At 43.2% G+C, this 19,259-nt stretch overlaps 1 protein-coding gene across 2 annotated transcripts in view; it reads left to right on the forward strand.

The window, feature by feature from the left end:
- ZFYVE26 (zinc finger FYVE-type containing 26) overlaps nt 1–19,259 on the forward strand; it is a 290,489-nt gene that overhangs the window by 157,661 nt on the left and 113,569 nt on the right. For both annotated transcript variants that reach the window (XM_073637441.1, XM_073637442.1), the window contains exons 24-27: nt 1,000–1,176; nt 2,383–2,629; nt 17,510–17,608; nt 18,365–18,531. In XM_073637441.1, coding sequence (XP_073493542.1) covers nt 1,000–1,176; nt 2,383–2,629; nt 17,510–17,608; nt 18,365–18,531 — 690 coding nt within the window. The remainder of the gene's footprint in view (nt 1–999; nt 1,177–2,382; nt 2,630–17,509; nt 17,609–18,364; nt 18,532–19,259) is intronic.

Genomic DNA, 19,259 nt, shown 5'->3' on the forward strand with positions numbered 1-19,259 from the left:
GGGACCCCACGTCATTTTTTTGGAGGTTCTCCCCTATAATAACCAGTAAAGGCTAAGCAAACAGCTGTGAGCCGAGACTGATAGTCTAGGAACTTTTATGGATATTGGCTTCTTTCCAGAATATTAACATCAGCCGTCTGCTTTCCCTCTGCTAATTATGAAAATTATGGGGGACCCCACACGTTTTTTTTCAATTATTTTGTTTATTTATTAACAGGAACAGTAAGGTCACCGGAGTTCATAGCAGCTTTTTCTCTTGCTTTGCAAATGCCAGTGCCGGACTGATGAAAGACAGGAAGTACTGCACTCCAGCATGCAACAGTCCTGCTCTGGAGCTACCGTGAGACCCAGTGGTTTGAACTTGGGTAACCTTTCAGTTTACCAGAGTTTAGAGTCACCGGATCTCCCGGCTGCTGAAAGGTCCAGAAGCCTCATGGGAAACTTTGAGGGACATTTTAAGGTTACTGGAGTTTCCAGCTGCTGGAACACCTGGAGGCTGTGAAGTAAGGTTACCTTGGGTGTGTATTTTATTGACCGGAAGTAGCTAGCCTCCGTCTCTGTGAGGGCACTGTTAACATTTATTTTTTTATTCATTTACTTCCTATTTTACTATGATTGCTATGGTGACTGAACCCCTTTAAGTGTTTTCCGTATTCACATTTGTTTGCAGGGCAATTATCCTGCTCTTATCCCTGTTTCGCTTCCTTTTGCAGCCCCATAGCCCTGTTTACGACCATTTTACAGCACTGATGTTCGTGTCCCCATTTATTTGTATTGGGTTCAGGTCCGGGGTCAAATTCGAGGTCAACTTTGGACCAAACTTTTTACCTTATTTTCGTCTAACCATGCGAACCTGAACATCCACCAGTTCGCTCATCTATAGTTGTTGCCTCTCCTGCAGATAGTTTTCGTAATAAAAAAAAAATTGCTCCTTAGGAGTTTGTAGGGTAATTTGAGAGTACTCGTCACCTTCCCCTCTTGTGATTTGTGTCTTTACAGCTGCTTAAGAGAGTTGAGGACCAAAATCTACGTTTATCCATCACGGAGCAAGCGCTTCTGCAAAATCCGGGCATATCCGCTAGTCATTTTTTATCGGAGTACTTGCTGACACATTTTTCAGATTACCTGCTGGAGATGCGTTGTAACGAAATTAGGAATATATTTTTGGGATCTCAGGTAAAGTAAGATTAGTGTTAAAAGGTTTCTGGGGAGGGGGGAATATTTATCCCGTACTGAACTATTTTCCCAGGACCCGGTCCATCGGCCGCTGGTTGGGAACGCGGAGAACCTCCTCTTACCTGACGCATCTCCGACTCCTCTTCTTCAGTCAACGTTGTCATTGCAACATGATGCATATGTGACGTTACCCCAGATCGACTAATCAGAGGGTCTGCGGGTGCCGTCAAGAATGAGGACTGTTTTCAGGGCTTCTGTTGAGCGGCCGATGAATCTGATCCAGTCAATTGATTAGTGTCAACTCTACTGACTACTTATAGGATAGGAAAAATGTGACATTTCTGTCTTCATTACTACCTCTCTGCTGTTTTATTGACAGTCCGTTTGGTCTGAAGAAGGTCCGAGAAATGTCAATATGTTCTTTTGCCGTGATTTTTTTTTTTTTTGTACAATCTTGAACGAGTTAACCAAAAGTAATGCCAAGTTCCCCTACTTGATTTGCATACTGAGGCGAAATATACTGGAGCACCTCAATACTGGGAGTGCCATATGCCTCCACAGGATGGATGATTAATGTGGGATCATTGGGGGTCCAACATCTGTCGTCCCAACCGATCAGCTGAAATCTGCTCTGACCGCGGCCAAATCTAAGCGAAGTACGGGGTGGACCACAGCAGCTCCTTATATTATTGAGTGACTGCTACCGAGTAGTGAGCCTAATCTCCAGAGCAAATTTCAGGTGATCAAAGGAGGGTATTTGTTGGACACACACCAGTCTGTGAGCAGCTTTTTACTATTTAACCTGAGAGTAGCATAATGTAGGTGCAGAGAGACCGATTCCAAGGATGTCACTTGCTCAGCAGCTTGCTGTAGTTTCGATACAATCAGTGTTTTCTCAGCAGGAGATGATCACTGCAGGACTTGGTGTCCTGTGCCAGGCACTACTGCTAATAAGAGTAACCCCGTCCCATCACTGATTGGAAGCTTGCTGACAATGCACACAGGAGGCAGGTCTATACACAGCTCAGCATTCAGAGCACTGCTACATGTACAGCAGAAAACAACGGGGATTCTATAAAAACTGCACCAAGCAGCCCAGTAATTGACACATCACTGCAATCACAGTGGCATTTTTAGATCCAATATAGTTGTAAATGATGTCTCTGTTGCCTAATGACTTCTTAAAGGCTAAGTGGTTTCACCCAGGTACTACTGGCACTTCCGGAGTCGGCTCATTCCGACTATGAACATCTCATCTCAAGCCCGTTACTGATGGTCGAGCAGCTGCTGATGAACATGAAGATTGAGTGGGTCTCTGTTGCCGTAAAGACCTTGCAGCTGCTTCTTATTGAGCCGGATTTCACCTTTTCGGTTGAAGATGTGGACACCTTGCTATGCACTTATGCTGGCAAAGCCTTAGACATCCCGTTCTCCTTCAGAGAAAAACGCACTGGTTAGTTTCTGCTTTCTTGAATCATGCAAAAGTATTCATACCCTAGGCATTTTTTTGTGTTTTTATCTACCTCGCAACCTGAAATTTCACTGCTTTTGTTTTTTGAGGGTTTGCATCAGTTCATGTAAAGAACATGTCTACAGCTGTGAACATTTGGTCTTCTTTTTATTGTGAAGCAAACAACAAATAGGACAAAATAACTGAAAACTTCATTGTGCATCACTATTCACACCCCTAAAGTCAGTACTTTGTAGAGCCTCCTTTTGTAACGATTACAGCTGCAAGTCACTTTGGATAAGTCTCTGAGCTTTCCACATCTTGACACAGGGATTTTTGCCCATTCATCAAGGCAAAACTGCACCAGTTCCTTTAATTTAGATGTTTTTCTCAATCTCCAAGTCTGACCACACATTCTCAATTGGATTAAGGTCTGGGCTTTGACTAGGCCATTTCAAAACATTTACACGTTTCCCCTTAAGCCACTCGAGTGTAGCTTTGGCAGCATGCTTTGGGGTCATTATCTTGTTGGAGGGTGAACCTCCGTTCCAGTCTCAAATCACTGACAGACCGAAGCAGCTTTTGCTCAATATCCCTGTATTTCTCACCATCCATCTTCCTCTCGACTCGGACCATTTTCCAGTCCCTGCTGCCGAAAAACAACCCCATAGCATGATGCCGCCACCACCATGTTTTACTTTGGGGATGGTGTTCTTGGGGAGATGAGCTTTGCTGGTTTGGCGCCAAACATAGTGTTTACCTTGGTGGCTGAAAAGTTACATTTTGGTCTCGTCTGACCACAGCACCTTCCTCAATGCATTTCGGGCGTCTCCAACATGTCTTGGCAAACTCTAAATGAGCCTTACACAAAAATTGTAAGTAAAGGCTTTTTTGTGCCCACTCTTCCATAAAGGCCACCTCTATGGAGTGTACAGTTTATTGTGGTTGTATGGACAGATACTCCAGTCTGCTTGGGAACTCTGTAGCTCCTTCAGGGTTACTTTTGATCTCTGTGCTGCCTCTCTGATTAATGCCCTGGCTGAGAGTTTTGGTGGGCGGCCCCCTCTTGGCAGGTTTTTGTATGGTACCATGTTCTTTCCACTTGATGGTACTCTGGGGCTCCGGGGGATCATCAGAGATTGGGATATTTTTTAATAACCCAACCCAGACTTGTACTTTGTCCCCGACCTGTTTGGAGATCTCCGTGCTTAATGGTGCTGCAGCCTCTGTGGCCTTTCAGAAAAGGTGTAGTGTAGAGTGGGGGAAATAAGTATTTGATCCCTTGCTGTGTTTGTAATTTTTCCCACTGACAAAGACATGAACAGTCTATAATTTTAAGGGTAGGTTAATTTTAACATTGAGAGATAGAATATCCCCAAAAAATCAAGAAAAACACATTGTATAAAAAAATAAATTTATTTGCATCTTGCAGTGAGAAATAAGTATTTGATCTCCTACAAACCATTGAGTTCTGGGTCCTACAGACTAGTTAATGCAGGTAAAGAGTTGATTAGGAGCATCTAAAGACAGCTGTGTTACATAGTCACCTGTATAAAAGACTCTTGTTCAATTAATCAGTCAGACTCTAACCTCTACAACATGGGCAAGAACAAAGTGCTTTCTAAGGATGTCAGGGACAAGATCATAGACCTGCACAACACTGGAATGGACTACAAAACCAGAAGGAAGACGCTGGGTGAGGAGGAGACAACTGTTAGTGCAATAGTAAGAAAATGGAAGAAATTAAAAAAAAAAATGACTGTCACTCGACATCGATCTGGGGCACCATGCAAAATCTCACCTCGTGGGGTATCCTTCATCATGAGGAAGGTGAGAGATCAGCCTAAAACTACACGGGGGGGGACTTGTTAATGATCTCAAGGCAGTTGGGACCACAGTCACCAAGAAAACCATTGGAAACACATTACGCCTTAAAGGTTTAAAATTTTGCAGTGCCCTCAAGGTCCCCCTGCTCAAGAAGGCACATGTGCAGGCCCCTCTGAAGTTTGCCAATGAACACCTGGATGATTGAGTTATTGCGAGAAGGTGCTGTGGTCAGATGAGACAAAAATTGAGCTCTTTGGTATTAACTCAACTCTCCATGTGTGGAGGAAGAAGGATGAGTACAACCCTAAGAACATCGTCCCAACCGTGAAGCATGGTGGGGGAAACATTATACTTTGGGGGTTCTTTTCTGCAAAGGGGACATGACGACTGCACCGTACTGAAGGGAAGATGGATGGGGGTCATGTATCATGAGATTTTAGCCAACAACCTCCTTCCCTCAGTAAGAGCATTGAAGATGGGTCGTGGTTGGGTCTTCCAGCAAGACAATGACCCAAAACATACAGCCAAAGCAACAAAGGAGTGGATCTAAAAGAACTACAGTAAGGTCATGGAGTGGCCTAGCCAGTCTCCAGACTTTAATCCCATAGAAAACTTATGGAGGGAGTTGAAGCTCCCAATTGCCAAGCGACAGCCTCAAAATCTGAATGATTTAGAGATGATCTGCAAAGAGGAGTGGACCAAAACTCCTCCTGACATGTGCGCAAACTCAAAATCAACTACAAAAAACGCCTGACTGCTGTGCTACCAACAAGGCTTTTGCCACCAAGTATTAAGTGGGATCAAATACTTATTTCTCACTGCAAAATGCAAAAAAAATTATCTGGTTTATACAATGTGATTTTCTTGATTTTTTTTTTTTTTTGGATATTCTATCTCTCAATTTTAAAATTAACCTACCCTTAAATTATAGACTGTTCATGTCTTTGTCAGTGGGCAAACTTACAAAAACAGCAAGGGATCAAATACTTATTTTCCCCACTGTATATACCGACAGAAATGTGACACTTAGATTGCACACAGGTGGACGTCCTGTCACTAAGCATGGGACTTATGAAGGGAATAGCTTGCACCAGATATTTTTCGGGGTGAATACATATGCACATGCCAATTTTTCGTTATTTGATCCCACAAATTTAATTTGCGCCTATATTTTCCTCACTTTCCTTCACCAGTTTATGCATCACACACAAATCTGATTACAAAAACATTTAAACACCGGCTGTAATGTAACAAAATAGGTAAAAATCCAGGGGGGTGAATACTTTCACAAGCCACTGTAAGTATGGCGGCATTCCGGACATAGGGCCCGTCTATCCCTACTGTTAACAGTGTACTTTATTTGTCTTTTCTAGATTTACCTTCCCCAATGCCAAACTAGGAACTTAATCATTCAGTTTGTTCTTGTTTTTTTTTATAGCCTATGTTTTAGCTTAAAATAATATTTTATGTCATAGTTTTTGTGTTTTAGGCTTCTGTTCCCTCGGTTAAACAGGTTGTGTTATGTAGAAAACACATGACCAAGTATTCCATTATTGAATTACGACGAGTCTTTTTCTTCCGAATTGTCATTTATTGGCCAGTGCGTTTCATTAGTCGGGTAAATTCACACTTAGAAAATTTTTGGGTGGAGAACTTACTGCGATGGTCCCATTAATCTGATTTGGAGCTTGAAGGAATGATTCATTGAGATGAATGGAACTGATTTTTCTTGCTGTCCTCTTGGGGAATCCATAAACAAACTGACGTCCATTGCAGACAGCCATCCTAAAGGGAAATGGTCTTCAGACACTCCTTTAACGAAGGACCTCCATAAGATGCACACTATTAAGTGATTCTTATTGTGACGTCTCCCAAACTAAATTGCTCAGGAGCTTCCGAAGCTTGCCAAAGTAGGCATTGACCAGGAGCTTCCGAAGCTTGCCAAAGTAGGCATTGACCAGGAGCTTCCGAAGCTTGCCAAAGTAGGCATTGACCAGGAGCTTCCGAAGCTTGCCAAAGTAGGCATTGCTCAGGAGCTTCCGAAGCTTGCCAAAGTAGGCATTGCTCAGGAGCTTCCGAAGCTTGCCAAAGTAGGCATTGCTCAGGAGCTTCCGAAGCTTGCCAAAGTAGGCATTGCTCAGGAGCTTCCGAAGCTTGCCAAAGTAGGCATTGACCAGGAGCTTCCGAAGCTTGCCAAAGTAGGCATTGACCAGGAGCTTCCGAAGCTTGCCAAAGTAGGCCCCAATCTGCCATGGTCTTGTTTTGCCACAAAAGAGGGACTGAATATTCAGACTTATGGAGCTCTGCTTGCCCAAAAAGTTTTCCTCCCTTGAGCAAGGTCACTCTTGAGATTCCCTACTGTTCTCTGCTGAAGCCTGGCCAGCCACGACTATTGAGCTGCATTGTCAAGAGCTTGGGCACATAACATGTTACAGCTGTCGATGACATGATGTGAGCAGATTTGTAAAACTTTGTGTTGGAAATGCTTCAACTAGCCCTAACCAAGAATCTGTGTCTACCCCATTCAGAAATTGTGATGTTCAGCCTCACAGAAAATTTGGATTTTTATACTTGCCGTAAAATCCCATTTTCAATGAATACATTTGAGGAAACTCCACCATGGTATAGACCCCGCCACTATGAGGCTTACACTAGGTAGCAAAATAGTGTTGTGCGCTATGCCATCTCTTTGGATGAGCATCTCTTTGCTGCTCCGTTTTAAGCCAAAAGCCGTAGGAGTGAGTAAAAAAAAGATAAAAAATCACTAGCAAGTAACAACCAGGAACCAACATGTCCTGAACCCAGAAAAGACAACGATACCGAAAAGCAATCTTAAGTGACCTCAGGAAGGAATAAACATAGAAAAACAAGGTGGGGTCTGTATTTACCCAATGTATTCAACGAGAGAGGGATTTCACTGAAAGTACAAAAATCTTTTTTTCTCGTTAATAGCATTTGGCTACACAGCACCATGGGATGTCCTAGAGCTGTCCCAGAGGGTGGACAGTACCAAAGACCCTATGGACCACCTAGAATATGGCAGTTCGCAGCACCTTACAACCTGTGCTGGCTTTGGCAGAGACAGTGGCAGCCTTGCTGACCTGGCAAATAAATGCCTTTAGAAGTTAACATCTGAGAAGGCCACAACCGCCCTTGTGATATGTGTAAAAGTGAACAGAAGTAGCTTCACCCATGGAGCTGTAAGTCTCCTTGAAGACCAAAGCCACTAGAAAAATGGAAAAAATGCATTGCGGCCTGTCAAATGTCACAAAAGGAGAGCCTGAAATTTGAAGGGCTTCTTTAAGTGATAAAAATATCAGACAAGCCATGATCAAACCAGGCGGTGGCGGGAGCTCTCCCGAAAAAATGGAAAAGAAACGAGAAGAGAAGTACCATGTTGTCATATACTGTCTATAAAGGGAAGAACTACCCCTTGCGAAAGAGGACTGCTCATGACAGTAGACTAACCTGCCCAGATGGAGAATGAGGAAGGGAAATCTACAGGAGAGTTGCATGTAACTTGGAGGTCCCGTGGAAAGTGGTGGTGATCACCAGATGACGACCCTCCATAAAGGAAGTCTGTTAGACATTGCAAAGCTGCTGGAAGGGAGAATACCGATCACAAACCAAAAAAGGATGAGGTGCTAATGTTCCAAAAGACACTGATTAGAAGGTACACTGGTGCTATTCCTTGAAGCATACAACCTTGAAATTCAGAATCTTGGCTTCCACAGTCATTATGTAAGGATGGGTGTAATGGTGGACCCTGAAAAATATGTCCGAAAGCAGAGGTGGCGGCCACGGAGCACCGGCAATCAAATGAACAAGGTTGGAATATCAGGTTTGGTGAAGCCAGTCTGGAGCCATAAGGATCACTGGAATACCCTCCTCAGAACATGAGATGGAAAACAAAGGGGAAGGACGAGACATGGGTTAGAGAACGTTCTACATGGAGTGCACCTCAAATGACTGCGGGCCCAGGGACTGACAGATAATCTGTATGCTTGAGATTGAGAAGAGGCACAGAGAGAGGCATGTCAGGACCCCTCCAACAAAAAGAAAAAAAAGGGTGGAAGATTACCAATAAAAAGAGGCCACTCCCCTGGATTTAGGAGTTTTTGGGAGAGAAAATGTGGTCTTGTTGACCACCCTGGAAACTCCACACAGTGCAGTAGATTGGTGACCACAGACATGTCAATAGGAACGATTTGCCTCCCCCTGTAGGTGACAACCTAGACAAGGTCAGATGGGAGGGGAAGAGGGATGGGGTTAGGAAATAAGGAAGCTCTCCGTTCAATGTAATTGAAATGAAGCCTGATTTTTACCTGCGACCACTTCCATCAGTCGATGGCACCTGCCCATTGAGGGGAAGGGAGGGTTAGTTGTAGCTGTTTTTGTTCTGAACCAAAGTCAGATTGCCGGATTACCAGTGTGGCCGAATTAAAAGACCAAATGAGGAGCACTCTGAGAAAAGAATGCACACTTGTGAGCAATACTATTTATTATTCTGTGAATACGAATTCTTATTCCATTTACAGACCATGTAATTGTCATTTACAAATATCCACCTGCCGCACCCTCTCTGTAAACAGGTTATGACTACTCATATTTATCGTGTACCCGTAACACTGTTCTTGCAGAACCTCAAAACATTGCATGTGAGATAAAGTATTAGATCAAGTATGAAACCTTGAATAGGAGACTATTTAGTCTAGTTAATACTAAACAAAATGTAGAACAGAGAGGTAAAACATTGACCCTTCTATATCAGATGCTGGGAGCTCCTTTTGACATGTCTGAGGGTAAAACCACCTTAGGAGAACCGTACAGGTTTAGGGCTCTTTCACAGGCCCATGTTTCCAGTACGTGTAGACAGAACACGTACTGGAGACACTGACACACGCAGACCCATTCACATGTCAGTGTGCTTCCACGGATGAAACGTCCCACACGGATAACATCCGTGTGTCACTTACCGGCGTCTGGGAATCAGTGCTACAGTTACTTCTGTTCCCAAGCACCGGGTGCTGAACACTGCCCTCATCATGGTTCCCTGCTGACGCTGCTATCAGCGCCAGCAGGGACAATGATGAGTGTAGTAGTAGTATGCTCCCGCAGTGTTCCTGTGCAAAATTAAGAATAAAATAATAAAATACTTATACTCGCCTGTCCGGAAATGTCCCCGCTGTAATCCATCTGACCGCTGACTCTAAGGAGCTGGGGAGAATGAGCCTCTACGGAGCTGCGCTCAGTGAGTAACAGGACACCGCTCCTGAGCTCAGCTTCGGGGCCCGCTCGTTGGAGCGAGTCATTCTGCCCGGCTCCTCTGCGTCAGGTGGATTACAGTGGAGGGCATCTCCGGACAGGTGAGTATATGTATTTTATTACACAGGGACACTGTGGGAGCAGACTACTTCTACCCTTATCCTGGTCCCTGCTTGTGCTGATCGCAGCGCCGGCAGGGAACCATGATGAGAGCAGTGTTCAGCACCCGGTGCTTGGGAACAGCTCTAACTGTAGCGCTGTTTCCCAGGCCCCGGTCCGTGTGATCTTGATGTGGCACACGGTTGCCAAACGTGTGACACACGCGGGATACAGATATCTTCGGTACCGGAAATATACGGATGTGGGAAACCTCCCTTAGAACAAGATGCAGATAACTGATTTCGAAGTGTCCACTGACCCATGTTATAAAGGCCGAGTAGATTGGAAGAGGCAACAAGTATGGAATTTGGAATATGTGATGATCTCAAAAGCAAAGACCAGGACTAACATGAAAAGCCATATTTGACCTCCTCGCGGCTGGGACACTTCAGAGTGAAGGGTGAAGCGCTAGCTTGTGGACAGAAAAACACGCGACTCACGAGGCTGGCGAAGGTCAATCCTATAGCATAGGTAATAGATATCTATAAGGGAGTAATCGTGCAGTGTACATAGAACTGTTAAAAAAACAATATTTATTCGTATCAAAATTTAAAAATACACTAAGAAAAAAAAAAAACCCTATGCAAGGTAATAAGAAAGACACACTGTGGATATTCAGAGCTGTTTAACCAGACATTCAGCAATATAAACCATTCAGACATGGATAAATTGTCGATCCCAACATAATCTTAATACAGGTGCTTCTCACTCAATTAGAATATCATCAAAAAGTTAATTTATTTCAGTTCTTCAATACAAAAAGTGAAACTCCTATATTATATAGTCATTACACACAGAGGGATCTATTATATAGAGTCATTACACACAGAGGGATCTATTATATAGAGTCATTACACACAGAGGGATCTATTATATAGAGTCATTACACACAGAGGGATCTATTATATAGAGTCCTTACACGCAGAGTGATCTATTATATAGAGTCATTACACACAAAGGGATCTATTATATAGACTCATTACACACAGAGCGATCTATTATATAGAGTCATTACACGCAGAGTGATCTATTATATAGAGTCATTACACACAGAGGGATCTATTATACAGAGTCATTACACACAGAGGGATCTATTATATAGAGTCATTACACACAGAGGGATCTATTATATAGAGTCATTACACACAGAGGGATCTATTATATAGAGTCATTACACACAGAGGGATCTATTATAGAGTCATTACACACAGAGGGATCTATTATATAGAGTCATTACACACAGAGGGATCTATTATATAGTCATTACACACAGAGGGATCTATTATATAGAGTCATTACACACAGAGGGATCTATTATATAGAGTCATTACACACAGAGGGATCTATTATATAGAGTCATTACACACAGAGGGATCTATTATATAGAGTCATTACACACAGAGGGATCTATTATATAGAGTCATTACACACAAAGGGATCTATTATAAAGAGTCATTACACACAGAGGGATCTATTATATAGAGTCATTACACACAAAGGGATCTATTATAAAGAGTCATTACACACAGAGGGATCTATTATAAAGAGTCATTACACACAGAGGGATCTATTATATAGTCATTACGCACAGAGGGATCTATTATATAGAGTCATTACACACAGAGGGATCTATTATATAGAGTCATTACACACAGAGGGATCTATTATATAGAGTCATTACACACAGAGGGATCTATTATATAGAGTCATTACACACAGAGGGATCTATTATATAGAGTCATTACACGCAGAGGGATCTATTATATAGAGTCATTACACGCAGAGGGATCTATTATATAGAGTCATTACACACAGAGGGATCTATTATATAGACTCATTACACACAGAGCGATCTATTATATAGAGTCATTACACACAGAGGGATCTATTATATAGAGTCATTACACGCAGAGGGATCTATTATATAGTCATTACACGCAGAGGGATCTATTATATAGAGTCATTACACGCAGAGGGATCGATTATATAGAGTCATTACACGCAGAGGGATCGATTATATAGAGTCATTACACACAGAGGGATCTATTATATAGAGTCATTACACACAGAGGGATCTATTAAATAGTCATTACACACAGAGGGATCTATTATATAGTCATTACGCACAGAGGGATCTATTATATAGTCATTACGCACAGAGGGATCTATTCTATAGTCATTACACACAGAGGGATATATTATATAGAGTCATTACACACAGAGGGATCTATTATATAGAGTCATTACACGCAGAGGGATCTATTATATAGAGTCATTACATGCAGAGGGATCTATTATATAGTCATTACACACAAAGGGATCTATTATATAGAGTCATTACACACAGAGGGATCTATTATATAGTCATTACACACAAAGGGATCTATTATATAGTCATTACACACAGAAGGATCTATTATATAGTCATTACACGCAGAGGGATCTATTCTTACTGTTTATTTCTGTTTAATGTTGATGATTATGGATTACAGCCAATGAAAACACATACCCACCTGGCAGTAGCAAGGCGTGGGAACGCCGCTCCGCACCCACACAGGGACCTCTAACCCCAGCACACTAGCGCCTGACTGCGATTATCACAGGCTGACAAACCTACAGAACCATAGTGAAGCCCTTCCTCGTGCCACTTGCCACACCGTGGCTCCTACCTAAAATACCTGGCATACATGCACATCTCATCAAAATAGCGACTTAATGAATAAGGCCTATGTTGTGGCCGAAACGTCTACTGTCGCCTTCCCAAATTGTCGCTTTCACACCTATGGTTTAATCTATAATTTTTTATGCCTGTTAATAAATACCCACTGCAAATTATCCTATGAGTGTGCGGATGAATTATTCCTCTAAATGAAAACACAAAAGTCATTATCTCAGTAAATTAGAATAATTAACAAAAAACACCTGCAAAGGCTTCCTAAGCATGTAAAAAGGTCCCTTAGTCTGTTTCAATAGGCTCCACAATCATGGGGAAGACGGCTGACTTGACCCAAAAGGTCATTGGTAAAGAAGCTGGCTGTTCCCAGAGTTCTGTATCCAAGCATAGTAGTGGAAAGTTGAGTGGAAGGAAAACGTGTGGTAGAAAAAGGTGTACAAGAAACCGGGATACCCACAGCCTTGAAAGGATTGTTAAGAAAAGGACATTCAAAAATTTGGGGGAGTTTCACTAGGAGTGGACTGCTGCTGGAGTCACTGCTTCAAGAGCCACCACACACAGACGTATCCAGGACATGGGCTACAAGTGTCACATTCCTTGTGTCAAGCCACTCATGACCAATAGACAACGCCAGAAGCGTCTTACCTGGGCCAAAGAGAAGACGACCTGGACTGTTGATCAGTGGTCCAAGGTGTTGTTTTCAGGTGAAAAGTAAATTTTTCATTTCATTTGTAAATCAAGGTCCCAGAGTCTGGAGGAAGAGTGGAGAGGCCACAATCCAAGCTGCTGGAGGTCTAGTGTGAAGTCTCCACAATCAGTGATGGTTTGGGGGCCATGTCATCTGCTGGTGCAGGTCCACTGTGTTTTATCAAGACCAAAGTCAGCGCAGCCATCTACCAGGACATTTTACAGCACTTCATGCTTCCCTCTGCCCACAAGCTTTATGGAGATGGAAATGTCCTTCTCCTGCAGGACCTGGCCCCTGTCCACACGGCCAAAAGTACCAATACCTGGCTTAAAAACCCTTTGTTTGATTGGCCGCAAACTCGCCTGACCTTAAACCCATAGAGAATCTATTATAGAGAATCTATGGGGTATTGTCAAGAGGAAGAGGAGACACCAGACCCAACAATGCAGACGAGCTAAAGGCTGCTATCAAAGCAACCTGGGCTTCCATTACTCCTCAGCAGGGCCACAGACTGATCGCCTCCATGCCACATTGCCGCATTGATGCAGTAATTGATGCACAAGGAGCCCGACCAAGTATTGAGTGCATTTAGTGAACATTAAATTTCAGTAGGCCAACATTTCGGAATTTTAAGATGGTGTTCTAAAGTATTCTAATTTCCTGAGATAATGACTTTTGTGTTTTCATTGGCTGTAAGCCATAATCATCAACATTAGCGGAAATAAACGCTCCTAATGGATATCTGTTTGTAATGACTCTATATAATGAGTTTCACTTTTTGTTTTGAAGAACTGAAATTAACTTTTTGATATTCTAATTTAGTGAGAAGCACTTGTGTAGCCCCTTTTTCCTTCACGAAGGTTCAATAGAAAGTACCTAAAAGATCAAATTATTTTCTTGTGCAGAGTAGGGGTATAACAATGTGATTATGGGTCGACAAGCTATATCCCAGGTCGTAACACAATAAGGCCTATGAGACCCTAGGCTATTCCTATCTAAGAGTGGAGTTTGGTACCCTAAATGTACGAGATGTAGTGCCCCTGCTCCACGGCGGCTCTCCCTCAGTCACTCTAGTTGTCCCTGCTTACCATTCTGATAATTGGGTATACGTATAGCATGTACAATATTAGTTCGGTTTGTCTGAGCCCCCCCTAGAAAATAATCATAAAGAAATACAGATAATTTTATCATTTTAGTCGCTTGTCAGAATTACTGCCTCCATGCCTCTGCCTCGACGCGTTTCTCCATATGCAGGTTCATCAGGAGGCCTGGTTTCCAAATTCATAAAAGGAGAAATATCTGTACCGATAGAGGATAATCATAAGCCCATTGTGTATTTTTTTTTTTAATTTTGATACAAATATTGTTTTTAAGGGTTATATAATATGTACACTTTCCGAAGGTCAACCCTAGTAAATCCTTGCTCCAGAATGGAATTTTGGAAAGGTCTCTAGACGAGCCCAGCGCCCGTAAGAGTGTTCAGATAGTGTATTCAGCTGATGCGGTACGTTAAGGGGAGAATTCTTTTGTGATAGGACCCTAGGAGTTGTGGTGAGACTGAGGAGGTCAACAAATCTGACAAGGAGAAGAACTGCTATGACTTGGCAATGGGAGTGTGAGGATTCATGTCATGAGGGTCTTCAGAGGGTCAACAATTCTCTGTTCCTGAAGTGCAGCTTGATCAGTACTGTGGTTCTATATGAAAACCTCTGAGCTACAGCGATCTGTAGAGCCAGGATGGTCGCGCTTGAGGACATGGATAGATTGACAGAAAGGTGGTAGGTCCAGTGGAGTCCTCAGGGTAAAAGAGAGAACCTGCTTCAGAGTGTAACCCACAGATACTACTTCCCGGACACAGGCTCTGTACCGTCCAAATCGGTCTAGGAGGAAAGACTTCCTTTCTTACACCCTTTCGAGAGGAAGGCTCAAGTGAGGGGAAAAAAAACTTTGTTCCTGAGGATGTTCTCAAGGTTGAAGTGCAAAGCGGTTTCCGTATAAGAATGCCATGAGGGTCCATTAGGCTACGAGGAACTAAAGGACTCCTTGTCATTCCTAAGAAAACGTGATTAATGGAAAGGAACAAAAAAAAAGACTGGGAAAGCCTGGGTGGCTGAGGACATCAGTGGTTCGCATATGGCACCCTAACTCAACTGAAGACTTTTTGAATGCATGGTCGAAGATCTGCGACAAACAAATCAACAATGAACCGTATCTTTAGCCATTTCCTTAGCTGCTACTCATGCAGACTCCTGAAGTCTAGTAGAGCAACAACAAGGCAGGTGATCATTTAGAATAGAAGAAAAAAGTCATCTTGAGAGGCTGAAGAAATCGGGCCACGGAGTAGCCGACACATATGGAAAATAGAAAACCTAGCCTTCTTAGGCAGCAGCAAAAATGGGAATAATTTATGTGCCACTATGAAGCCTGCCTTGAGGAGGGTGTCAATCCACTTATCCAGGGGGTTACCAAGGGACTGTGCATTGGGTAAAGGCAACGTAGTGGCTCTGGAGGACTGCTGAGGGACTAGTTCCTCCACAGAGGAAGAAAAGGATCGCCGATCCTTTAGAGTGCTCCTGCTGTTGGCAGTTCATGGCTGCCCTTATGATTAGGAAAGCACTCTTACGGCATTCTACTTTGCTACAGTTGTGCTTTCTGCTGGCTATTTCAGGATGCCATATTGGATAAAGACAAGGTTGTAGCTCTAGTGGACCCCTGAGGAACTATTGGAGGAGGACATATTCCTCAGGATGCTCTCATTTCTTTGGCAAGCAGGGCAAAATTGGGAAAAACACCAAGTGACGACATTGTCGACCATCCTAGACTGTGAGCAAGGTATACTTCATTGTCCCGCATGAAGATTTAGCATGGCGGGGGACAGCTTGGCATACTGTTTGGACTCAGACAGAGGTATCCCACAAGAAAGCAGTCTGTGCAGGAGGTATCTGCTTGAGGAGACTTTGACCCTTTTTACAATAATATCTACAGGGAGCCAATTTGTTCTTGTAAATGGGCTCGTATGAGCTGCAACCTGGGACAGCAAAGTCACGAGTCTGAGATGACTATGGTCATGATCGTAGGATTGGTCCATTCATAGGATCTCACTAGAGACTTCCGAGTGGATAACAGCAGCCCTGAAAACAAAGTGGTCCTGGCTAAGCCCATGGGATCACTAAAAGCAGCGAGCGAAAGCAAGAATTTGTGCTGTGACAAGGGAAAAGAAGTGTCAAATTGTTTTTCTGGGTGGAGGGCATGAAGGAGCAAAGACACTGCACTGACCAGAAGGGCCCCAACCTGAGCCCAGGGACAACTAGGTGGAAAGTTTCTGAAGTCGAAGTTTGTATATCCCGATGATGTCCAGCAGCAACGTCCAGGCAGGATGCGAACCCTGAAATGTCTTGCTGCAATTTACCTTTTGGCTAGGGGAAAACACTACTTCTTCCAGAAAATCAACATTTAGGACATTATCATGAAGCTGCTGCTCTGAAGTGAAGTGGTGAGATGATGGCGGGGCCCAGCCTTCAGCTGCATCCAGAGGTTAACGGAGGTCGTGGCCAAGTCCCCGACGAAGCTGGGAGCTTCAGTACACCCTGTCCACAGCAGAGACCACTGGAGGGTATCTAAAATTTTTAAAAATTTGCCAATGGAAAAAATAGGCAAGGGAACCCCATACAAAAGAAGAAAGCCCCTTTAGAAATAATTGTTAGCAGCTTCAGAGAAACTGTTCCGGAGCCCAGGAGCAGAGGATTGACAAGGATTAATAAAAAGGAGAAAACCTAAAGCTGAATGCTACCCCCCCCCCCACAACCACTACACCTAAATTTACCACTATGGAAAGTAGAGGGGAGGATGTTGTAATACGCATCTGTCCATTGCCGGAGGACCCCGGCGTTCCCATGTAGGTTTTACTAAGGTGGTGTTCACCCTATGGCCTTCCTGGACTATAAAAGAAAAGAGGTAGGATAAATCGGCGCCACCTTACATAGCGAGAGTATAACGAAAAATTGCAGCAGCCCTGATATACAGGCCTACTATGGACACTAGTCAAAAACTGAAGGGTCTAGTGTCTGAGGAGAGGGTACAGCCCACCATGTGGAAACAGCACTTTAATTTTTTTTCTGTCTAGTAGCAGAGCCTATACCATGCTGCTGCGTCTCCAATGCTATGAATGAGAAAGGAACCTTTTTAGCTGGCTGATTTCCTGTATTACTTCATTCACGTACCTGTAGCAAGTGGTAGCATTTGCATTGATGCATTGAATTCATTTCTCCAGATTCTGTGAGTCAAGTTCCAGAAAGCAGCAGTCAGCCTGCAGATCCAGAACAAGTAATGCTACCCTCCCTTGTGGAGCTGACTAATTCTCCTTATGTGGGTAAGAATTTTGGCATTTAATTGATGGTACTTTTTAAAGGAAACCTTTCACCTCGGAAAATGTTATTTAACTGCAGATATGGGATTAATTTGCAGGTAAATAGCGCTACAATGCTGCCTGGCCACCCTAATGAAAGAGCAGCTACTGGGAGAAAATGAACTTATTTCCTCCCAAGAGCCGCCGGCTTTCAGTCATGGGGACGGTGCAGGGAATGGGTATTGTCATCGCTCGCAGCACTGCTCACTATTTTTTTTTCCCGGAACGAAATTTTTCAGCTTTTTTTACCTGCAGATTTAACATTATATCTGCAGGTAAATAGTGTTTTCCAAAGTGACAGGTTCCCTTTAATGCCCCTTTACACATTAGGCTAACGTTGGAAGAACCCACTGTTTTCAATGACAGATGTTGGTCTAATGTGTATAGAGGGCCCCGACAGATCATTATCGGGGGAGATAAATATCTGGCATGTCAGTTTTTGGACTGCCTATCCTTTTGTTCTCTAGGGATGTCTGGCGGCTGCTCTTATAAGGAACACCGGAGTGCTCGGCATAGCCAGTCGAATGATCGGCCAAACCATCGTTAGGCCAGGAGCTATCTAAAGTGTATGAAGGAGGCTTTAGTTTGCAGTCATTGCATAGGTTTCTGCATTTTTATGTGAAGATGCTTTTTAGGCTCAGGGCCTGCTAACAATTCTCACTCTCAGTATTTCTCATTTCAAGCATCTAACATTTTTTTTCGTTGTCCTGTCTGGTCCAGATCGATCTCAGTTGCAGTCTCCAGCAGGTCATCCAGATAAAGGACACAGGAGGAACAGGTCTTCTCCAGAGTTCGTACCTCCGGACAAACCTCCAGCAAAAACACAGTGGATACCAGATGAAACTGAAGTCACCTGCATGGTCTGTAAGAATGAGCGGTTCACCATGGTAAGAATGACCACTCAAGTCATTTCACAGATCGGCATTATTATTCCATCGTGTTTTATCTCTTGGTTATCCTTTATTGCTTCCGTTCCAATGTTCTTCCGTTCCTCTCTGGTCTCTGTGCTCCTGAAACTGCAATGACTGCAAATACGTGACCCAATAGTTATTGGCTACATGGGTAACGTGTCCATGTTGGGAACTCATTGAAGCAGTCGGAAGTACAGAGATTGGAGCCGGAGTGACAGGATCAGTAATGCAAGTAGATAACTTGTTTAAGTCACAAACACCTAGACGCCCATGAATTTACCCGAAATTTTACTCAAAACTAAATTCAGACGCTAGGAGACGAGTGATAGTAAAAACTTTGGCCAAGGAGCTTGATTATTAACAATAAAGATAAACCATTATAAAAACAATAGTAACTAATTCAACCCAATAATGAATTCACATAAACCTTTTAGTCTTTAGACTTAACTAGTGATGAGCGAACGTGCTCGTTTAACCTTTTTAAGCGAGCACGCACTGGTACTCGCCGAGTAGTTTCTGCGTGCTCGGACATTTCAGCATGTGTCACAGCCGTTAGACGTGACACATGGAGGGATAGCCTGTTTGACAGACTTTCCAAGAAGGACGAATTCTCCGGAGAGCTGACTCTCCCTATCCCCCTTGTGTTTCTATGAATTCTAAATCACACCCCTTTTAACCCAGTAAAAATAAAGAAATATAAAAAT

The sequence above is a fragment of the Phyllobates terribilis genome, unplaced genomic scaffold (assembly GCF_046119375.1).
Source record: "Phyllobates terribilis strain yellow unplaced genomic scaffold, ASM4611937v1 Scaffold_6__1_contigs__length_29720123, whole genome shotgun sequence".
In the NCBI taxonomy this organism is placed as follows: Eukaryota; Metazoa; Chordata; class Amphibia; order Anura; family Dendrobatidae; genus Phyllobates; species Phyllobates terribilis.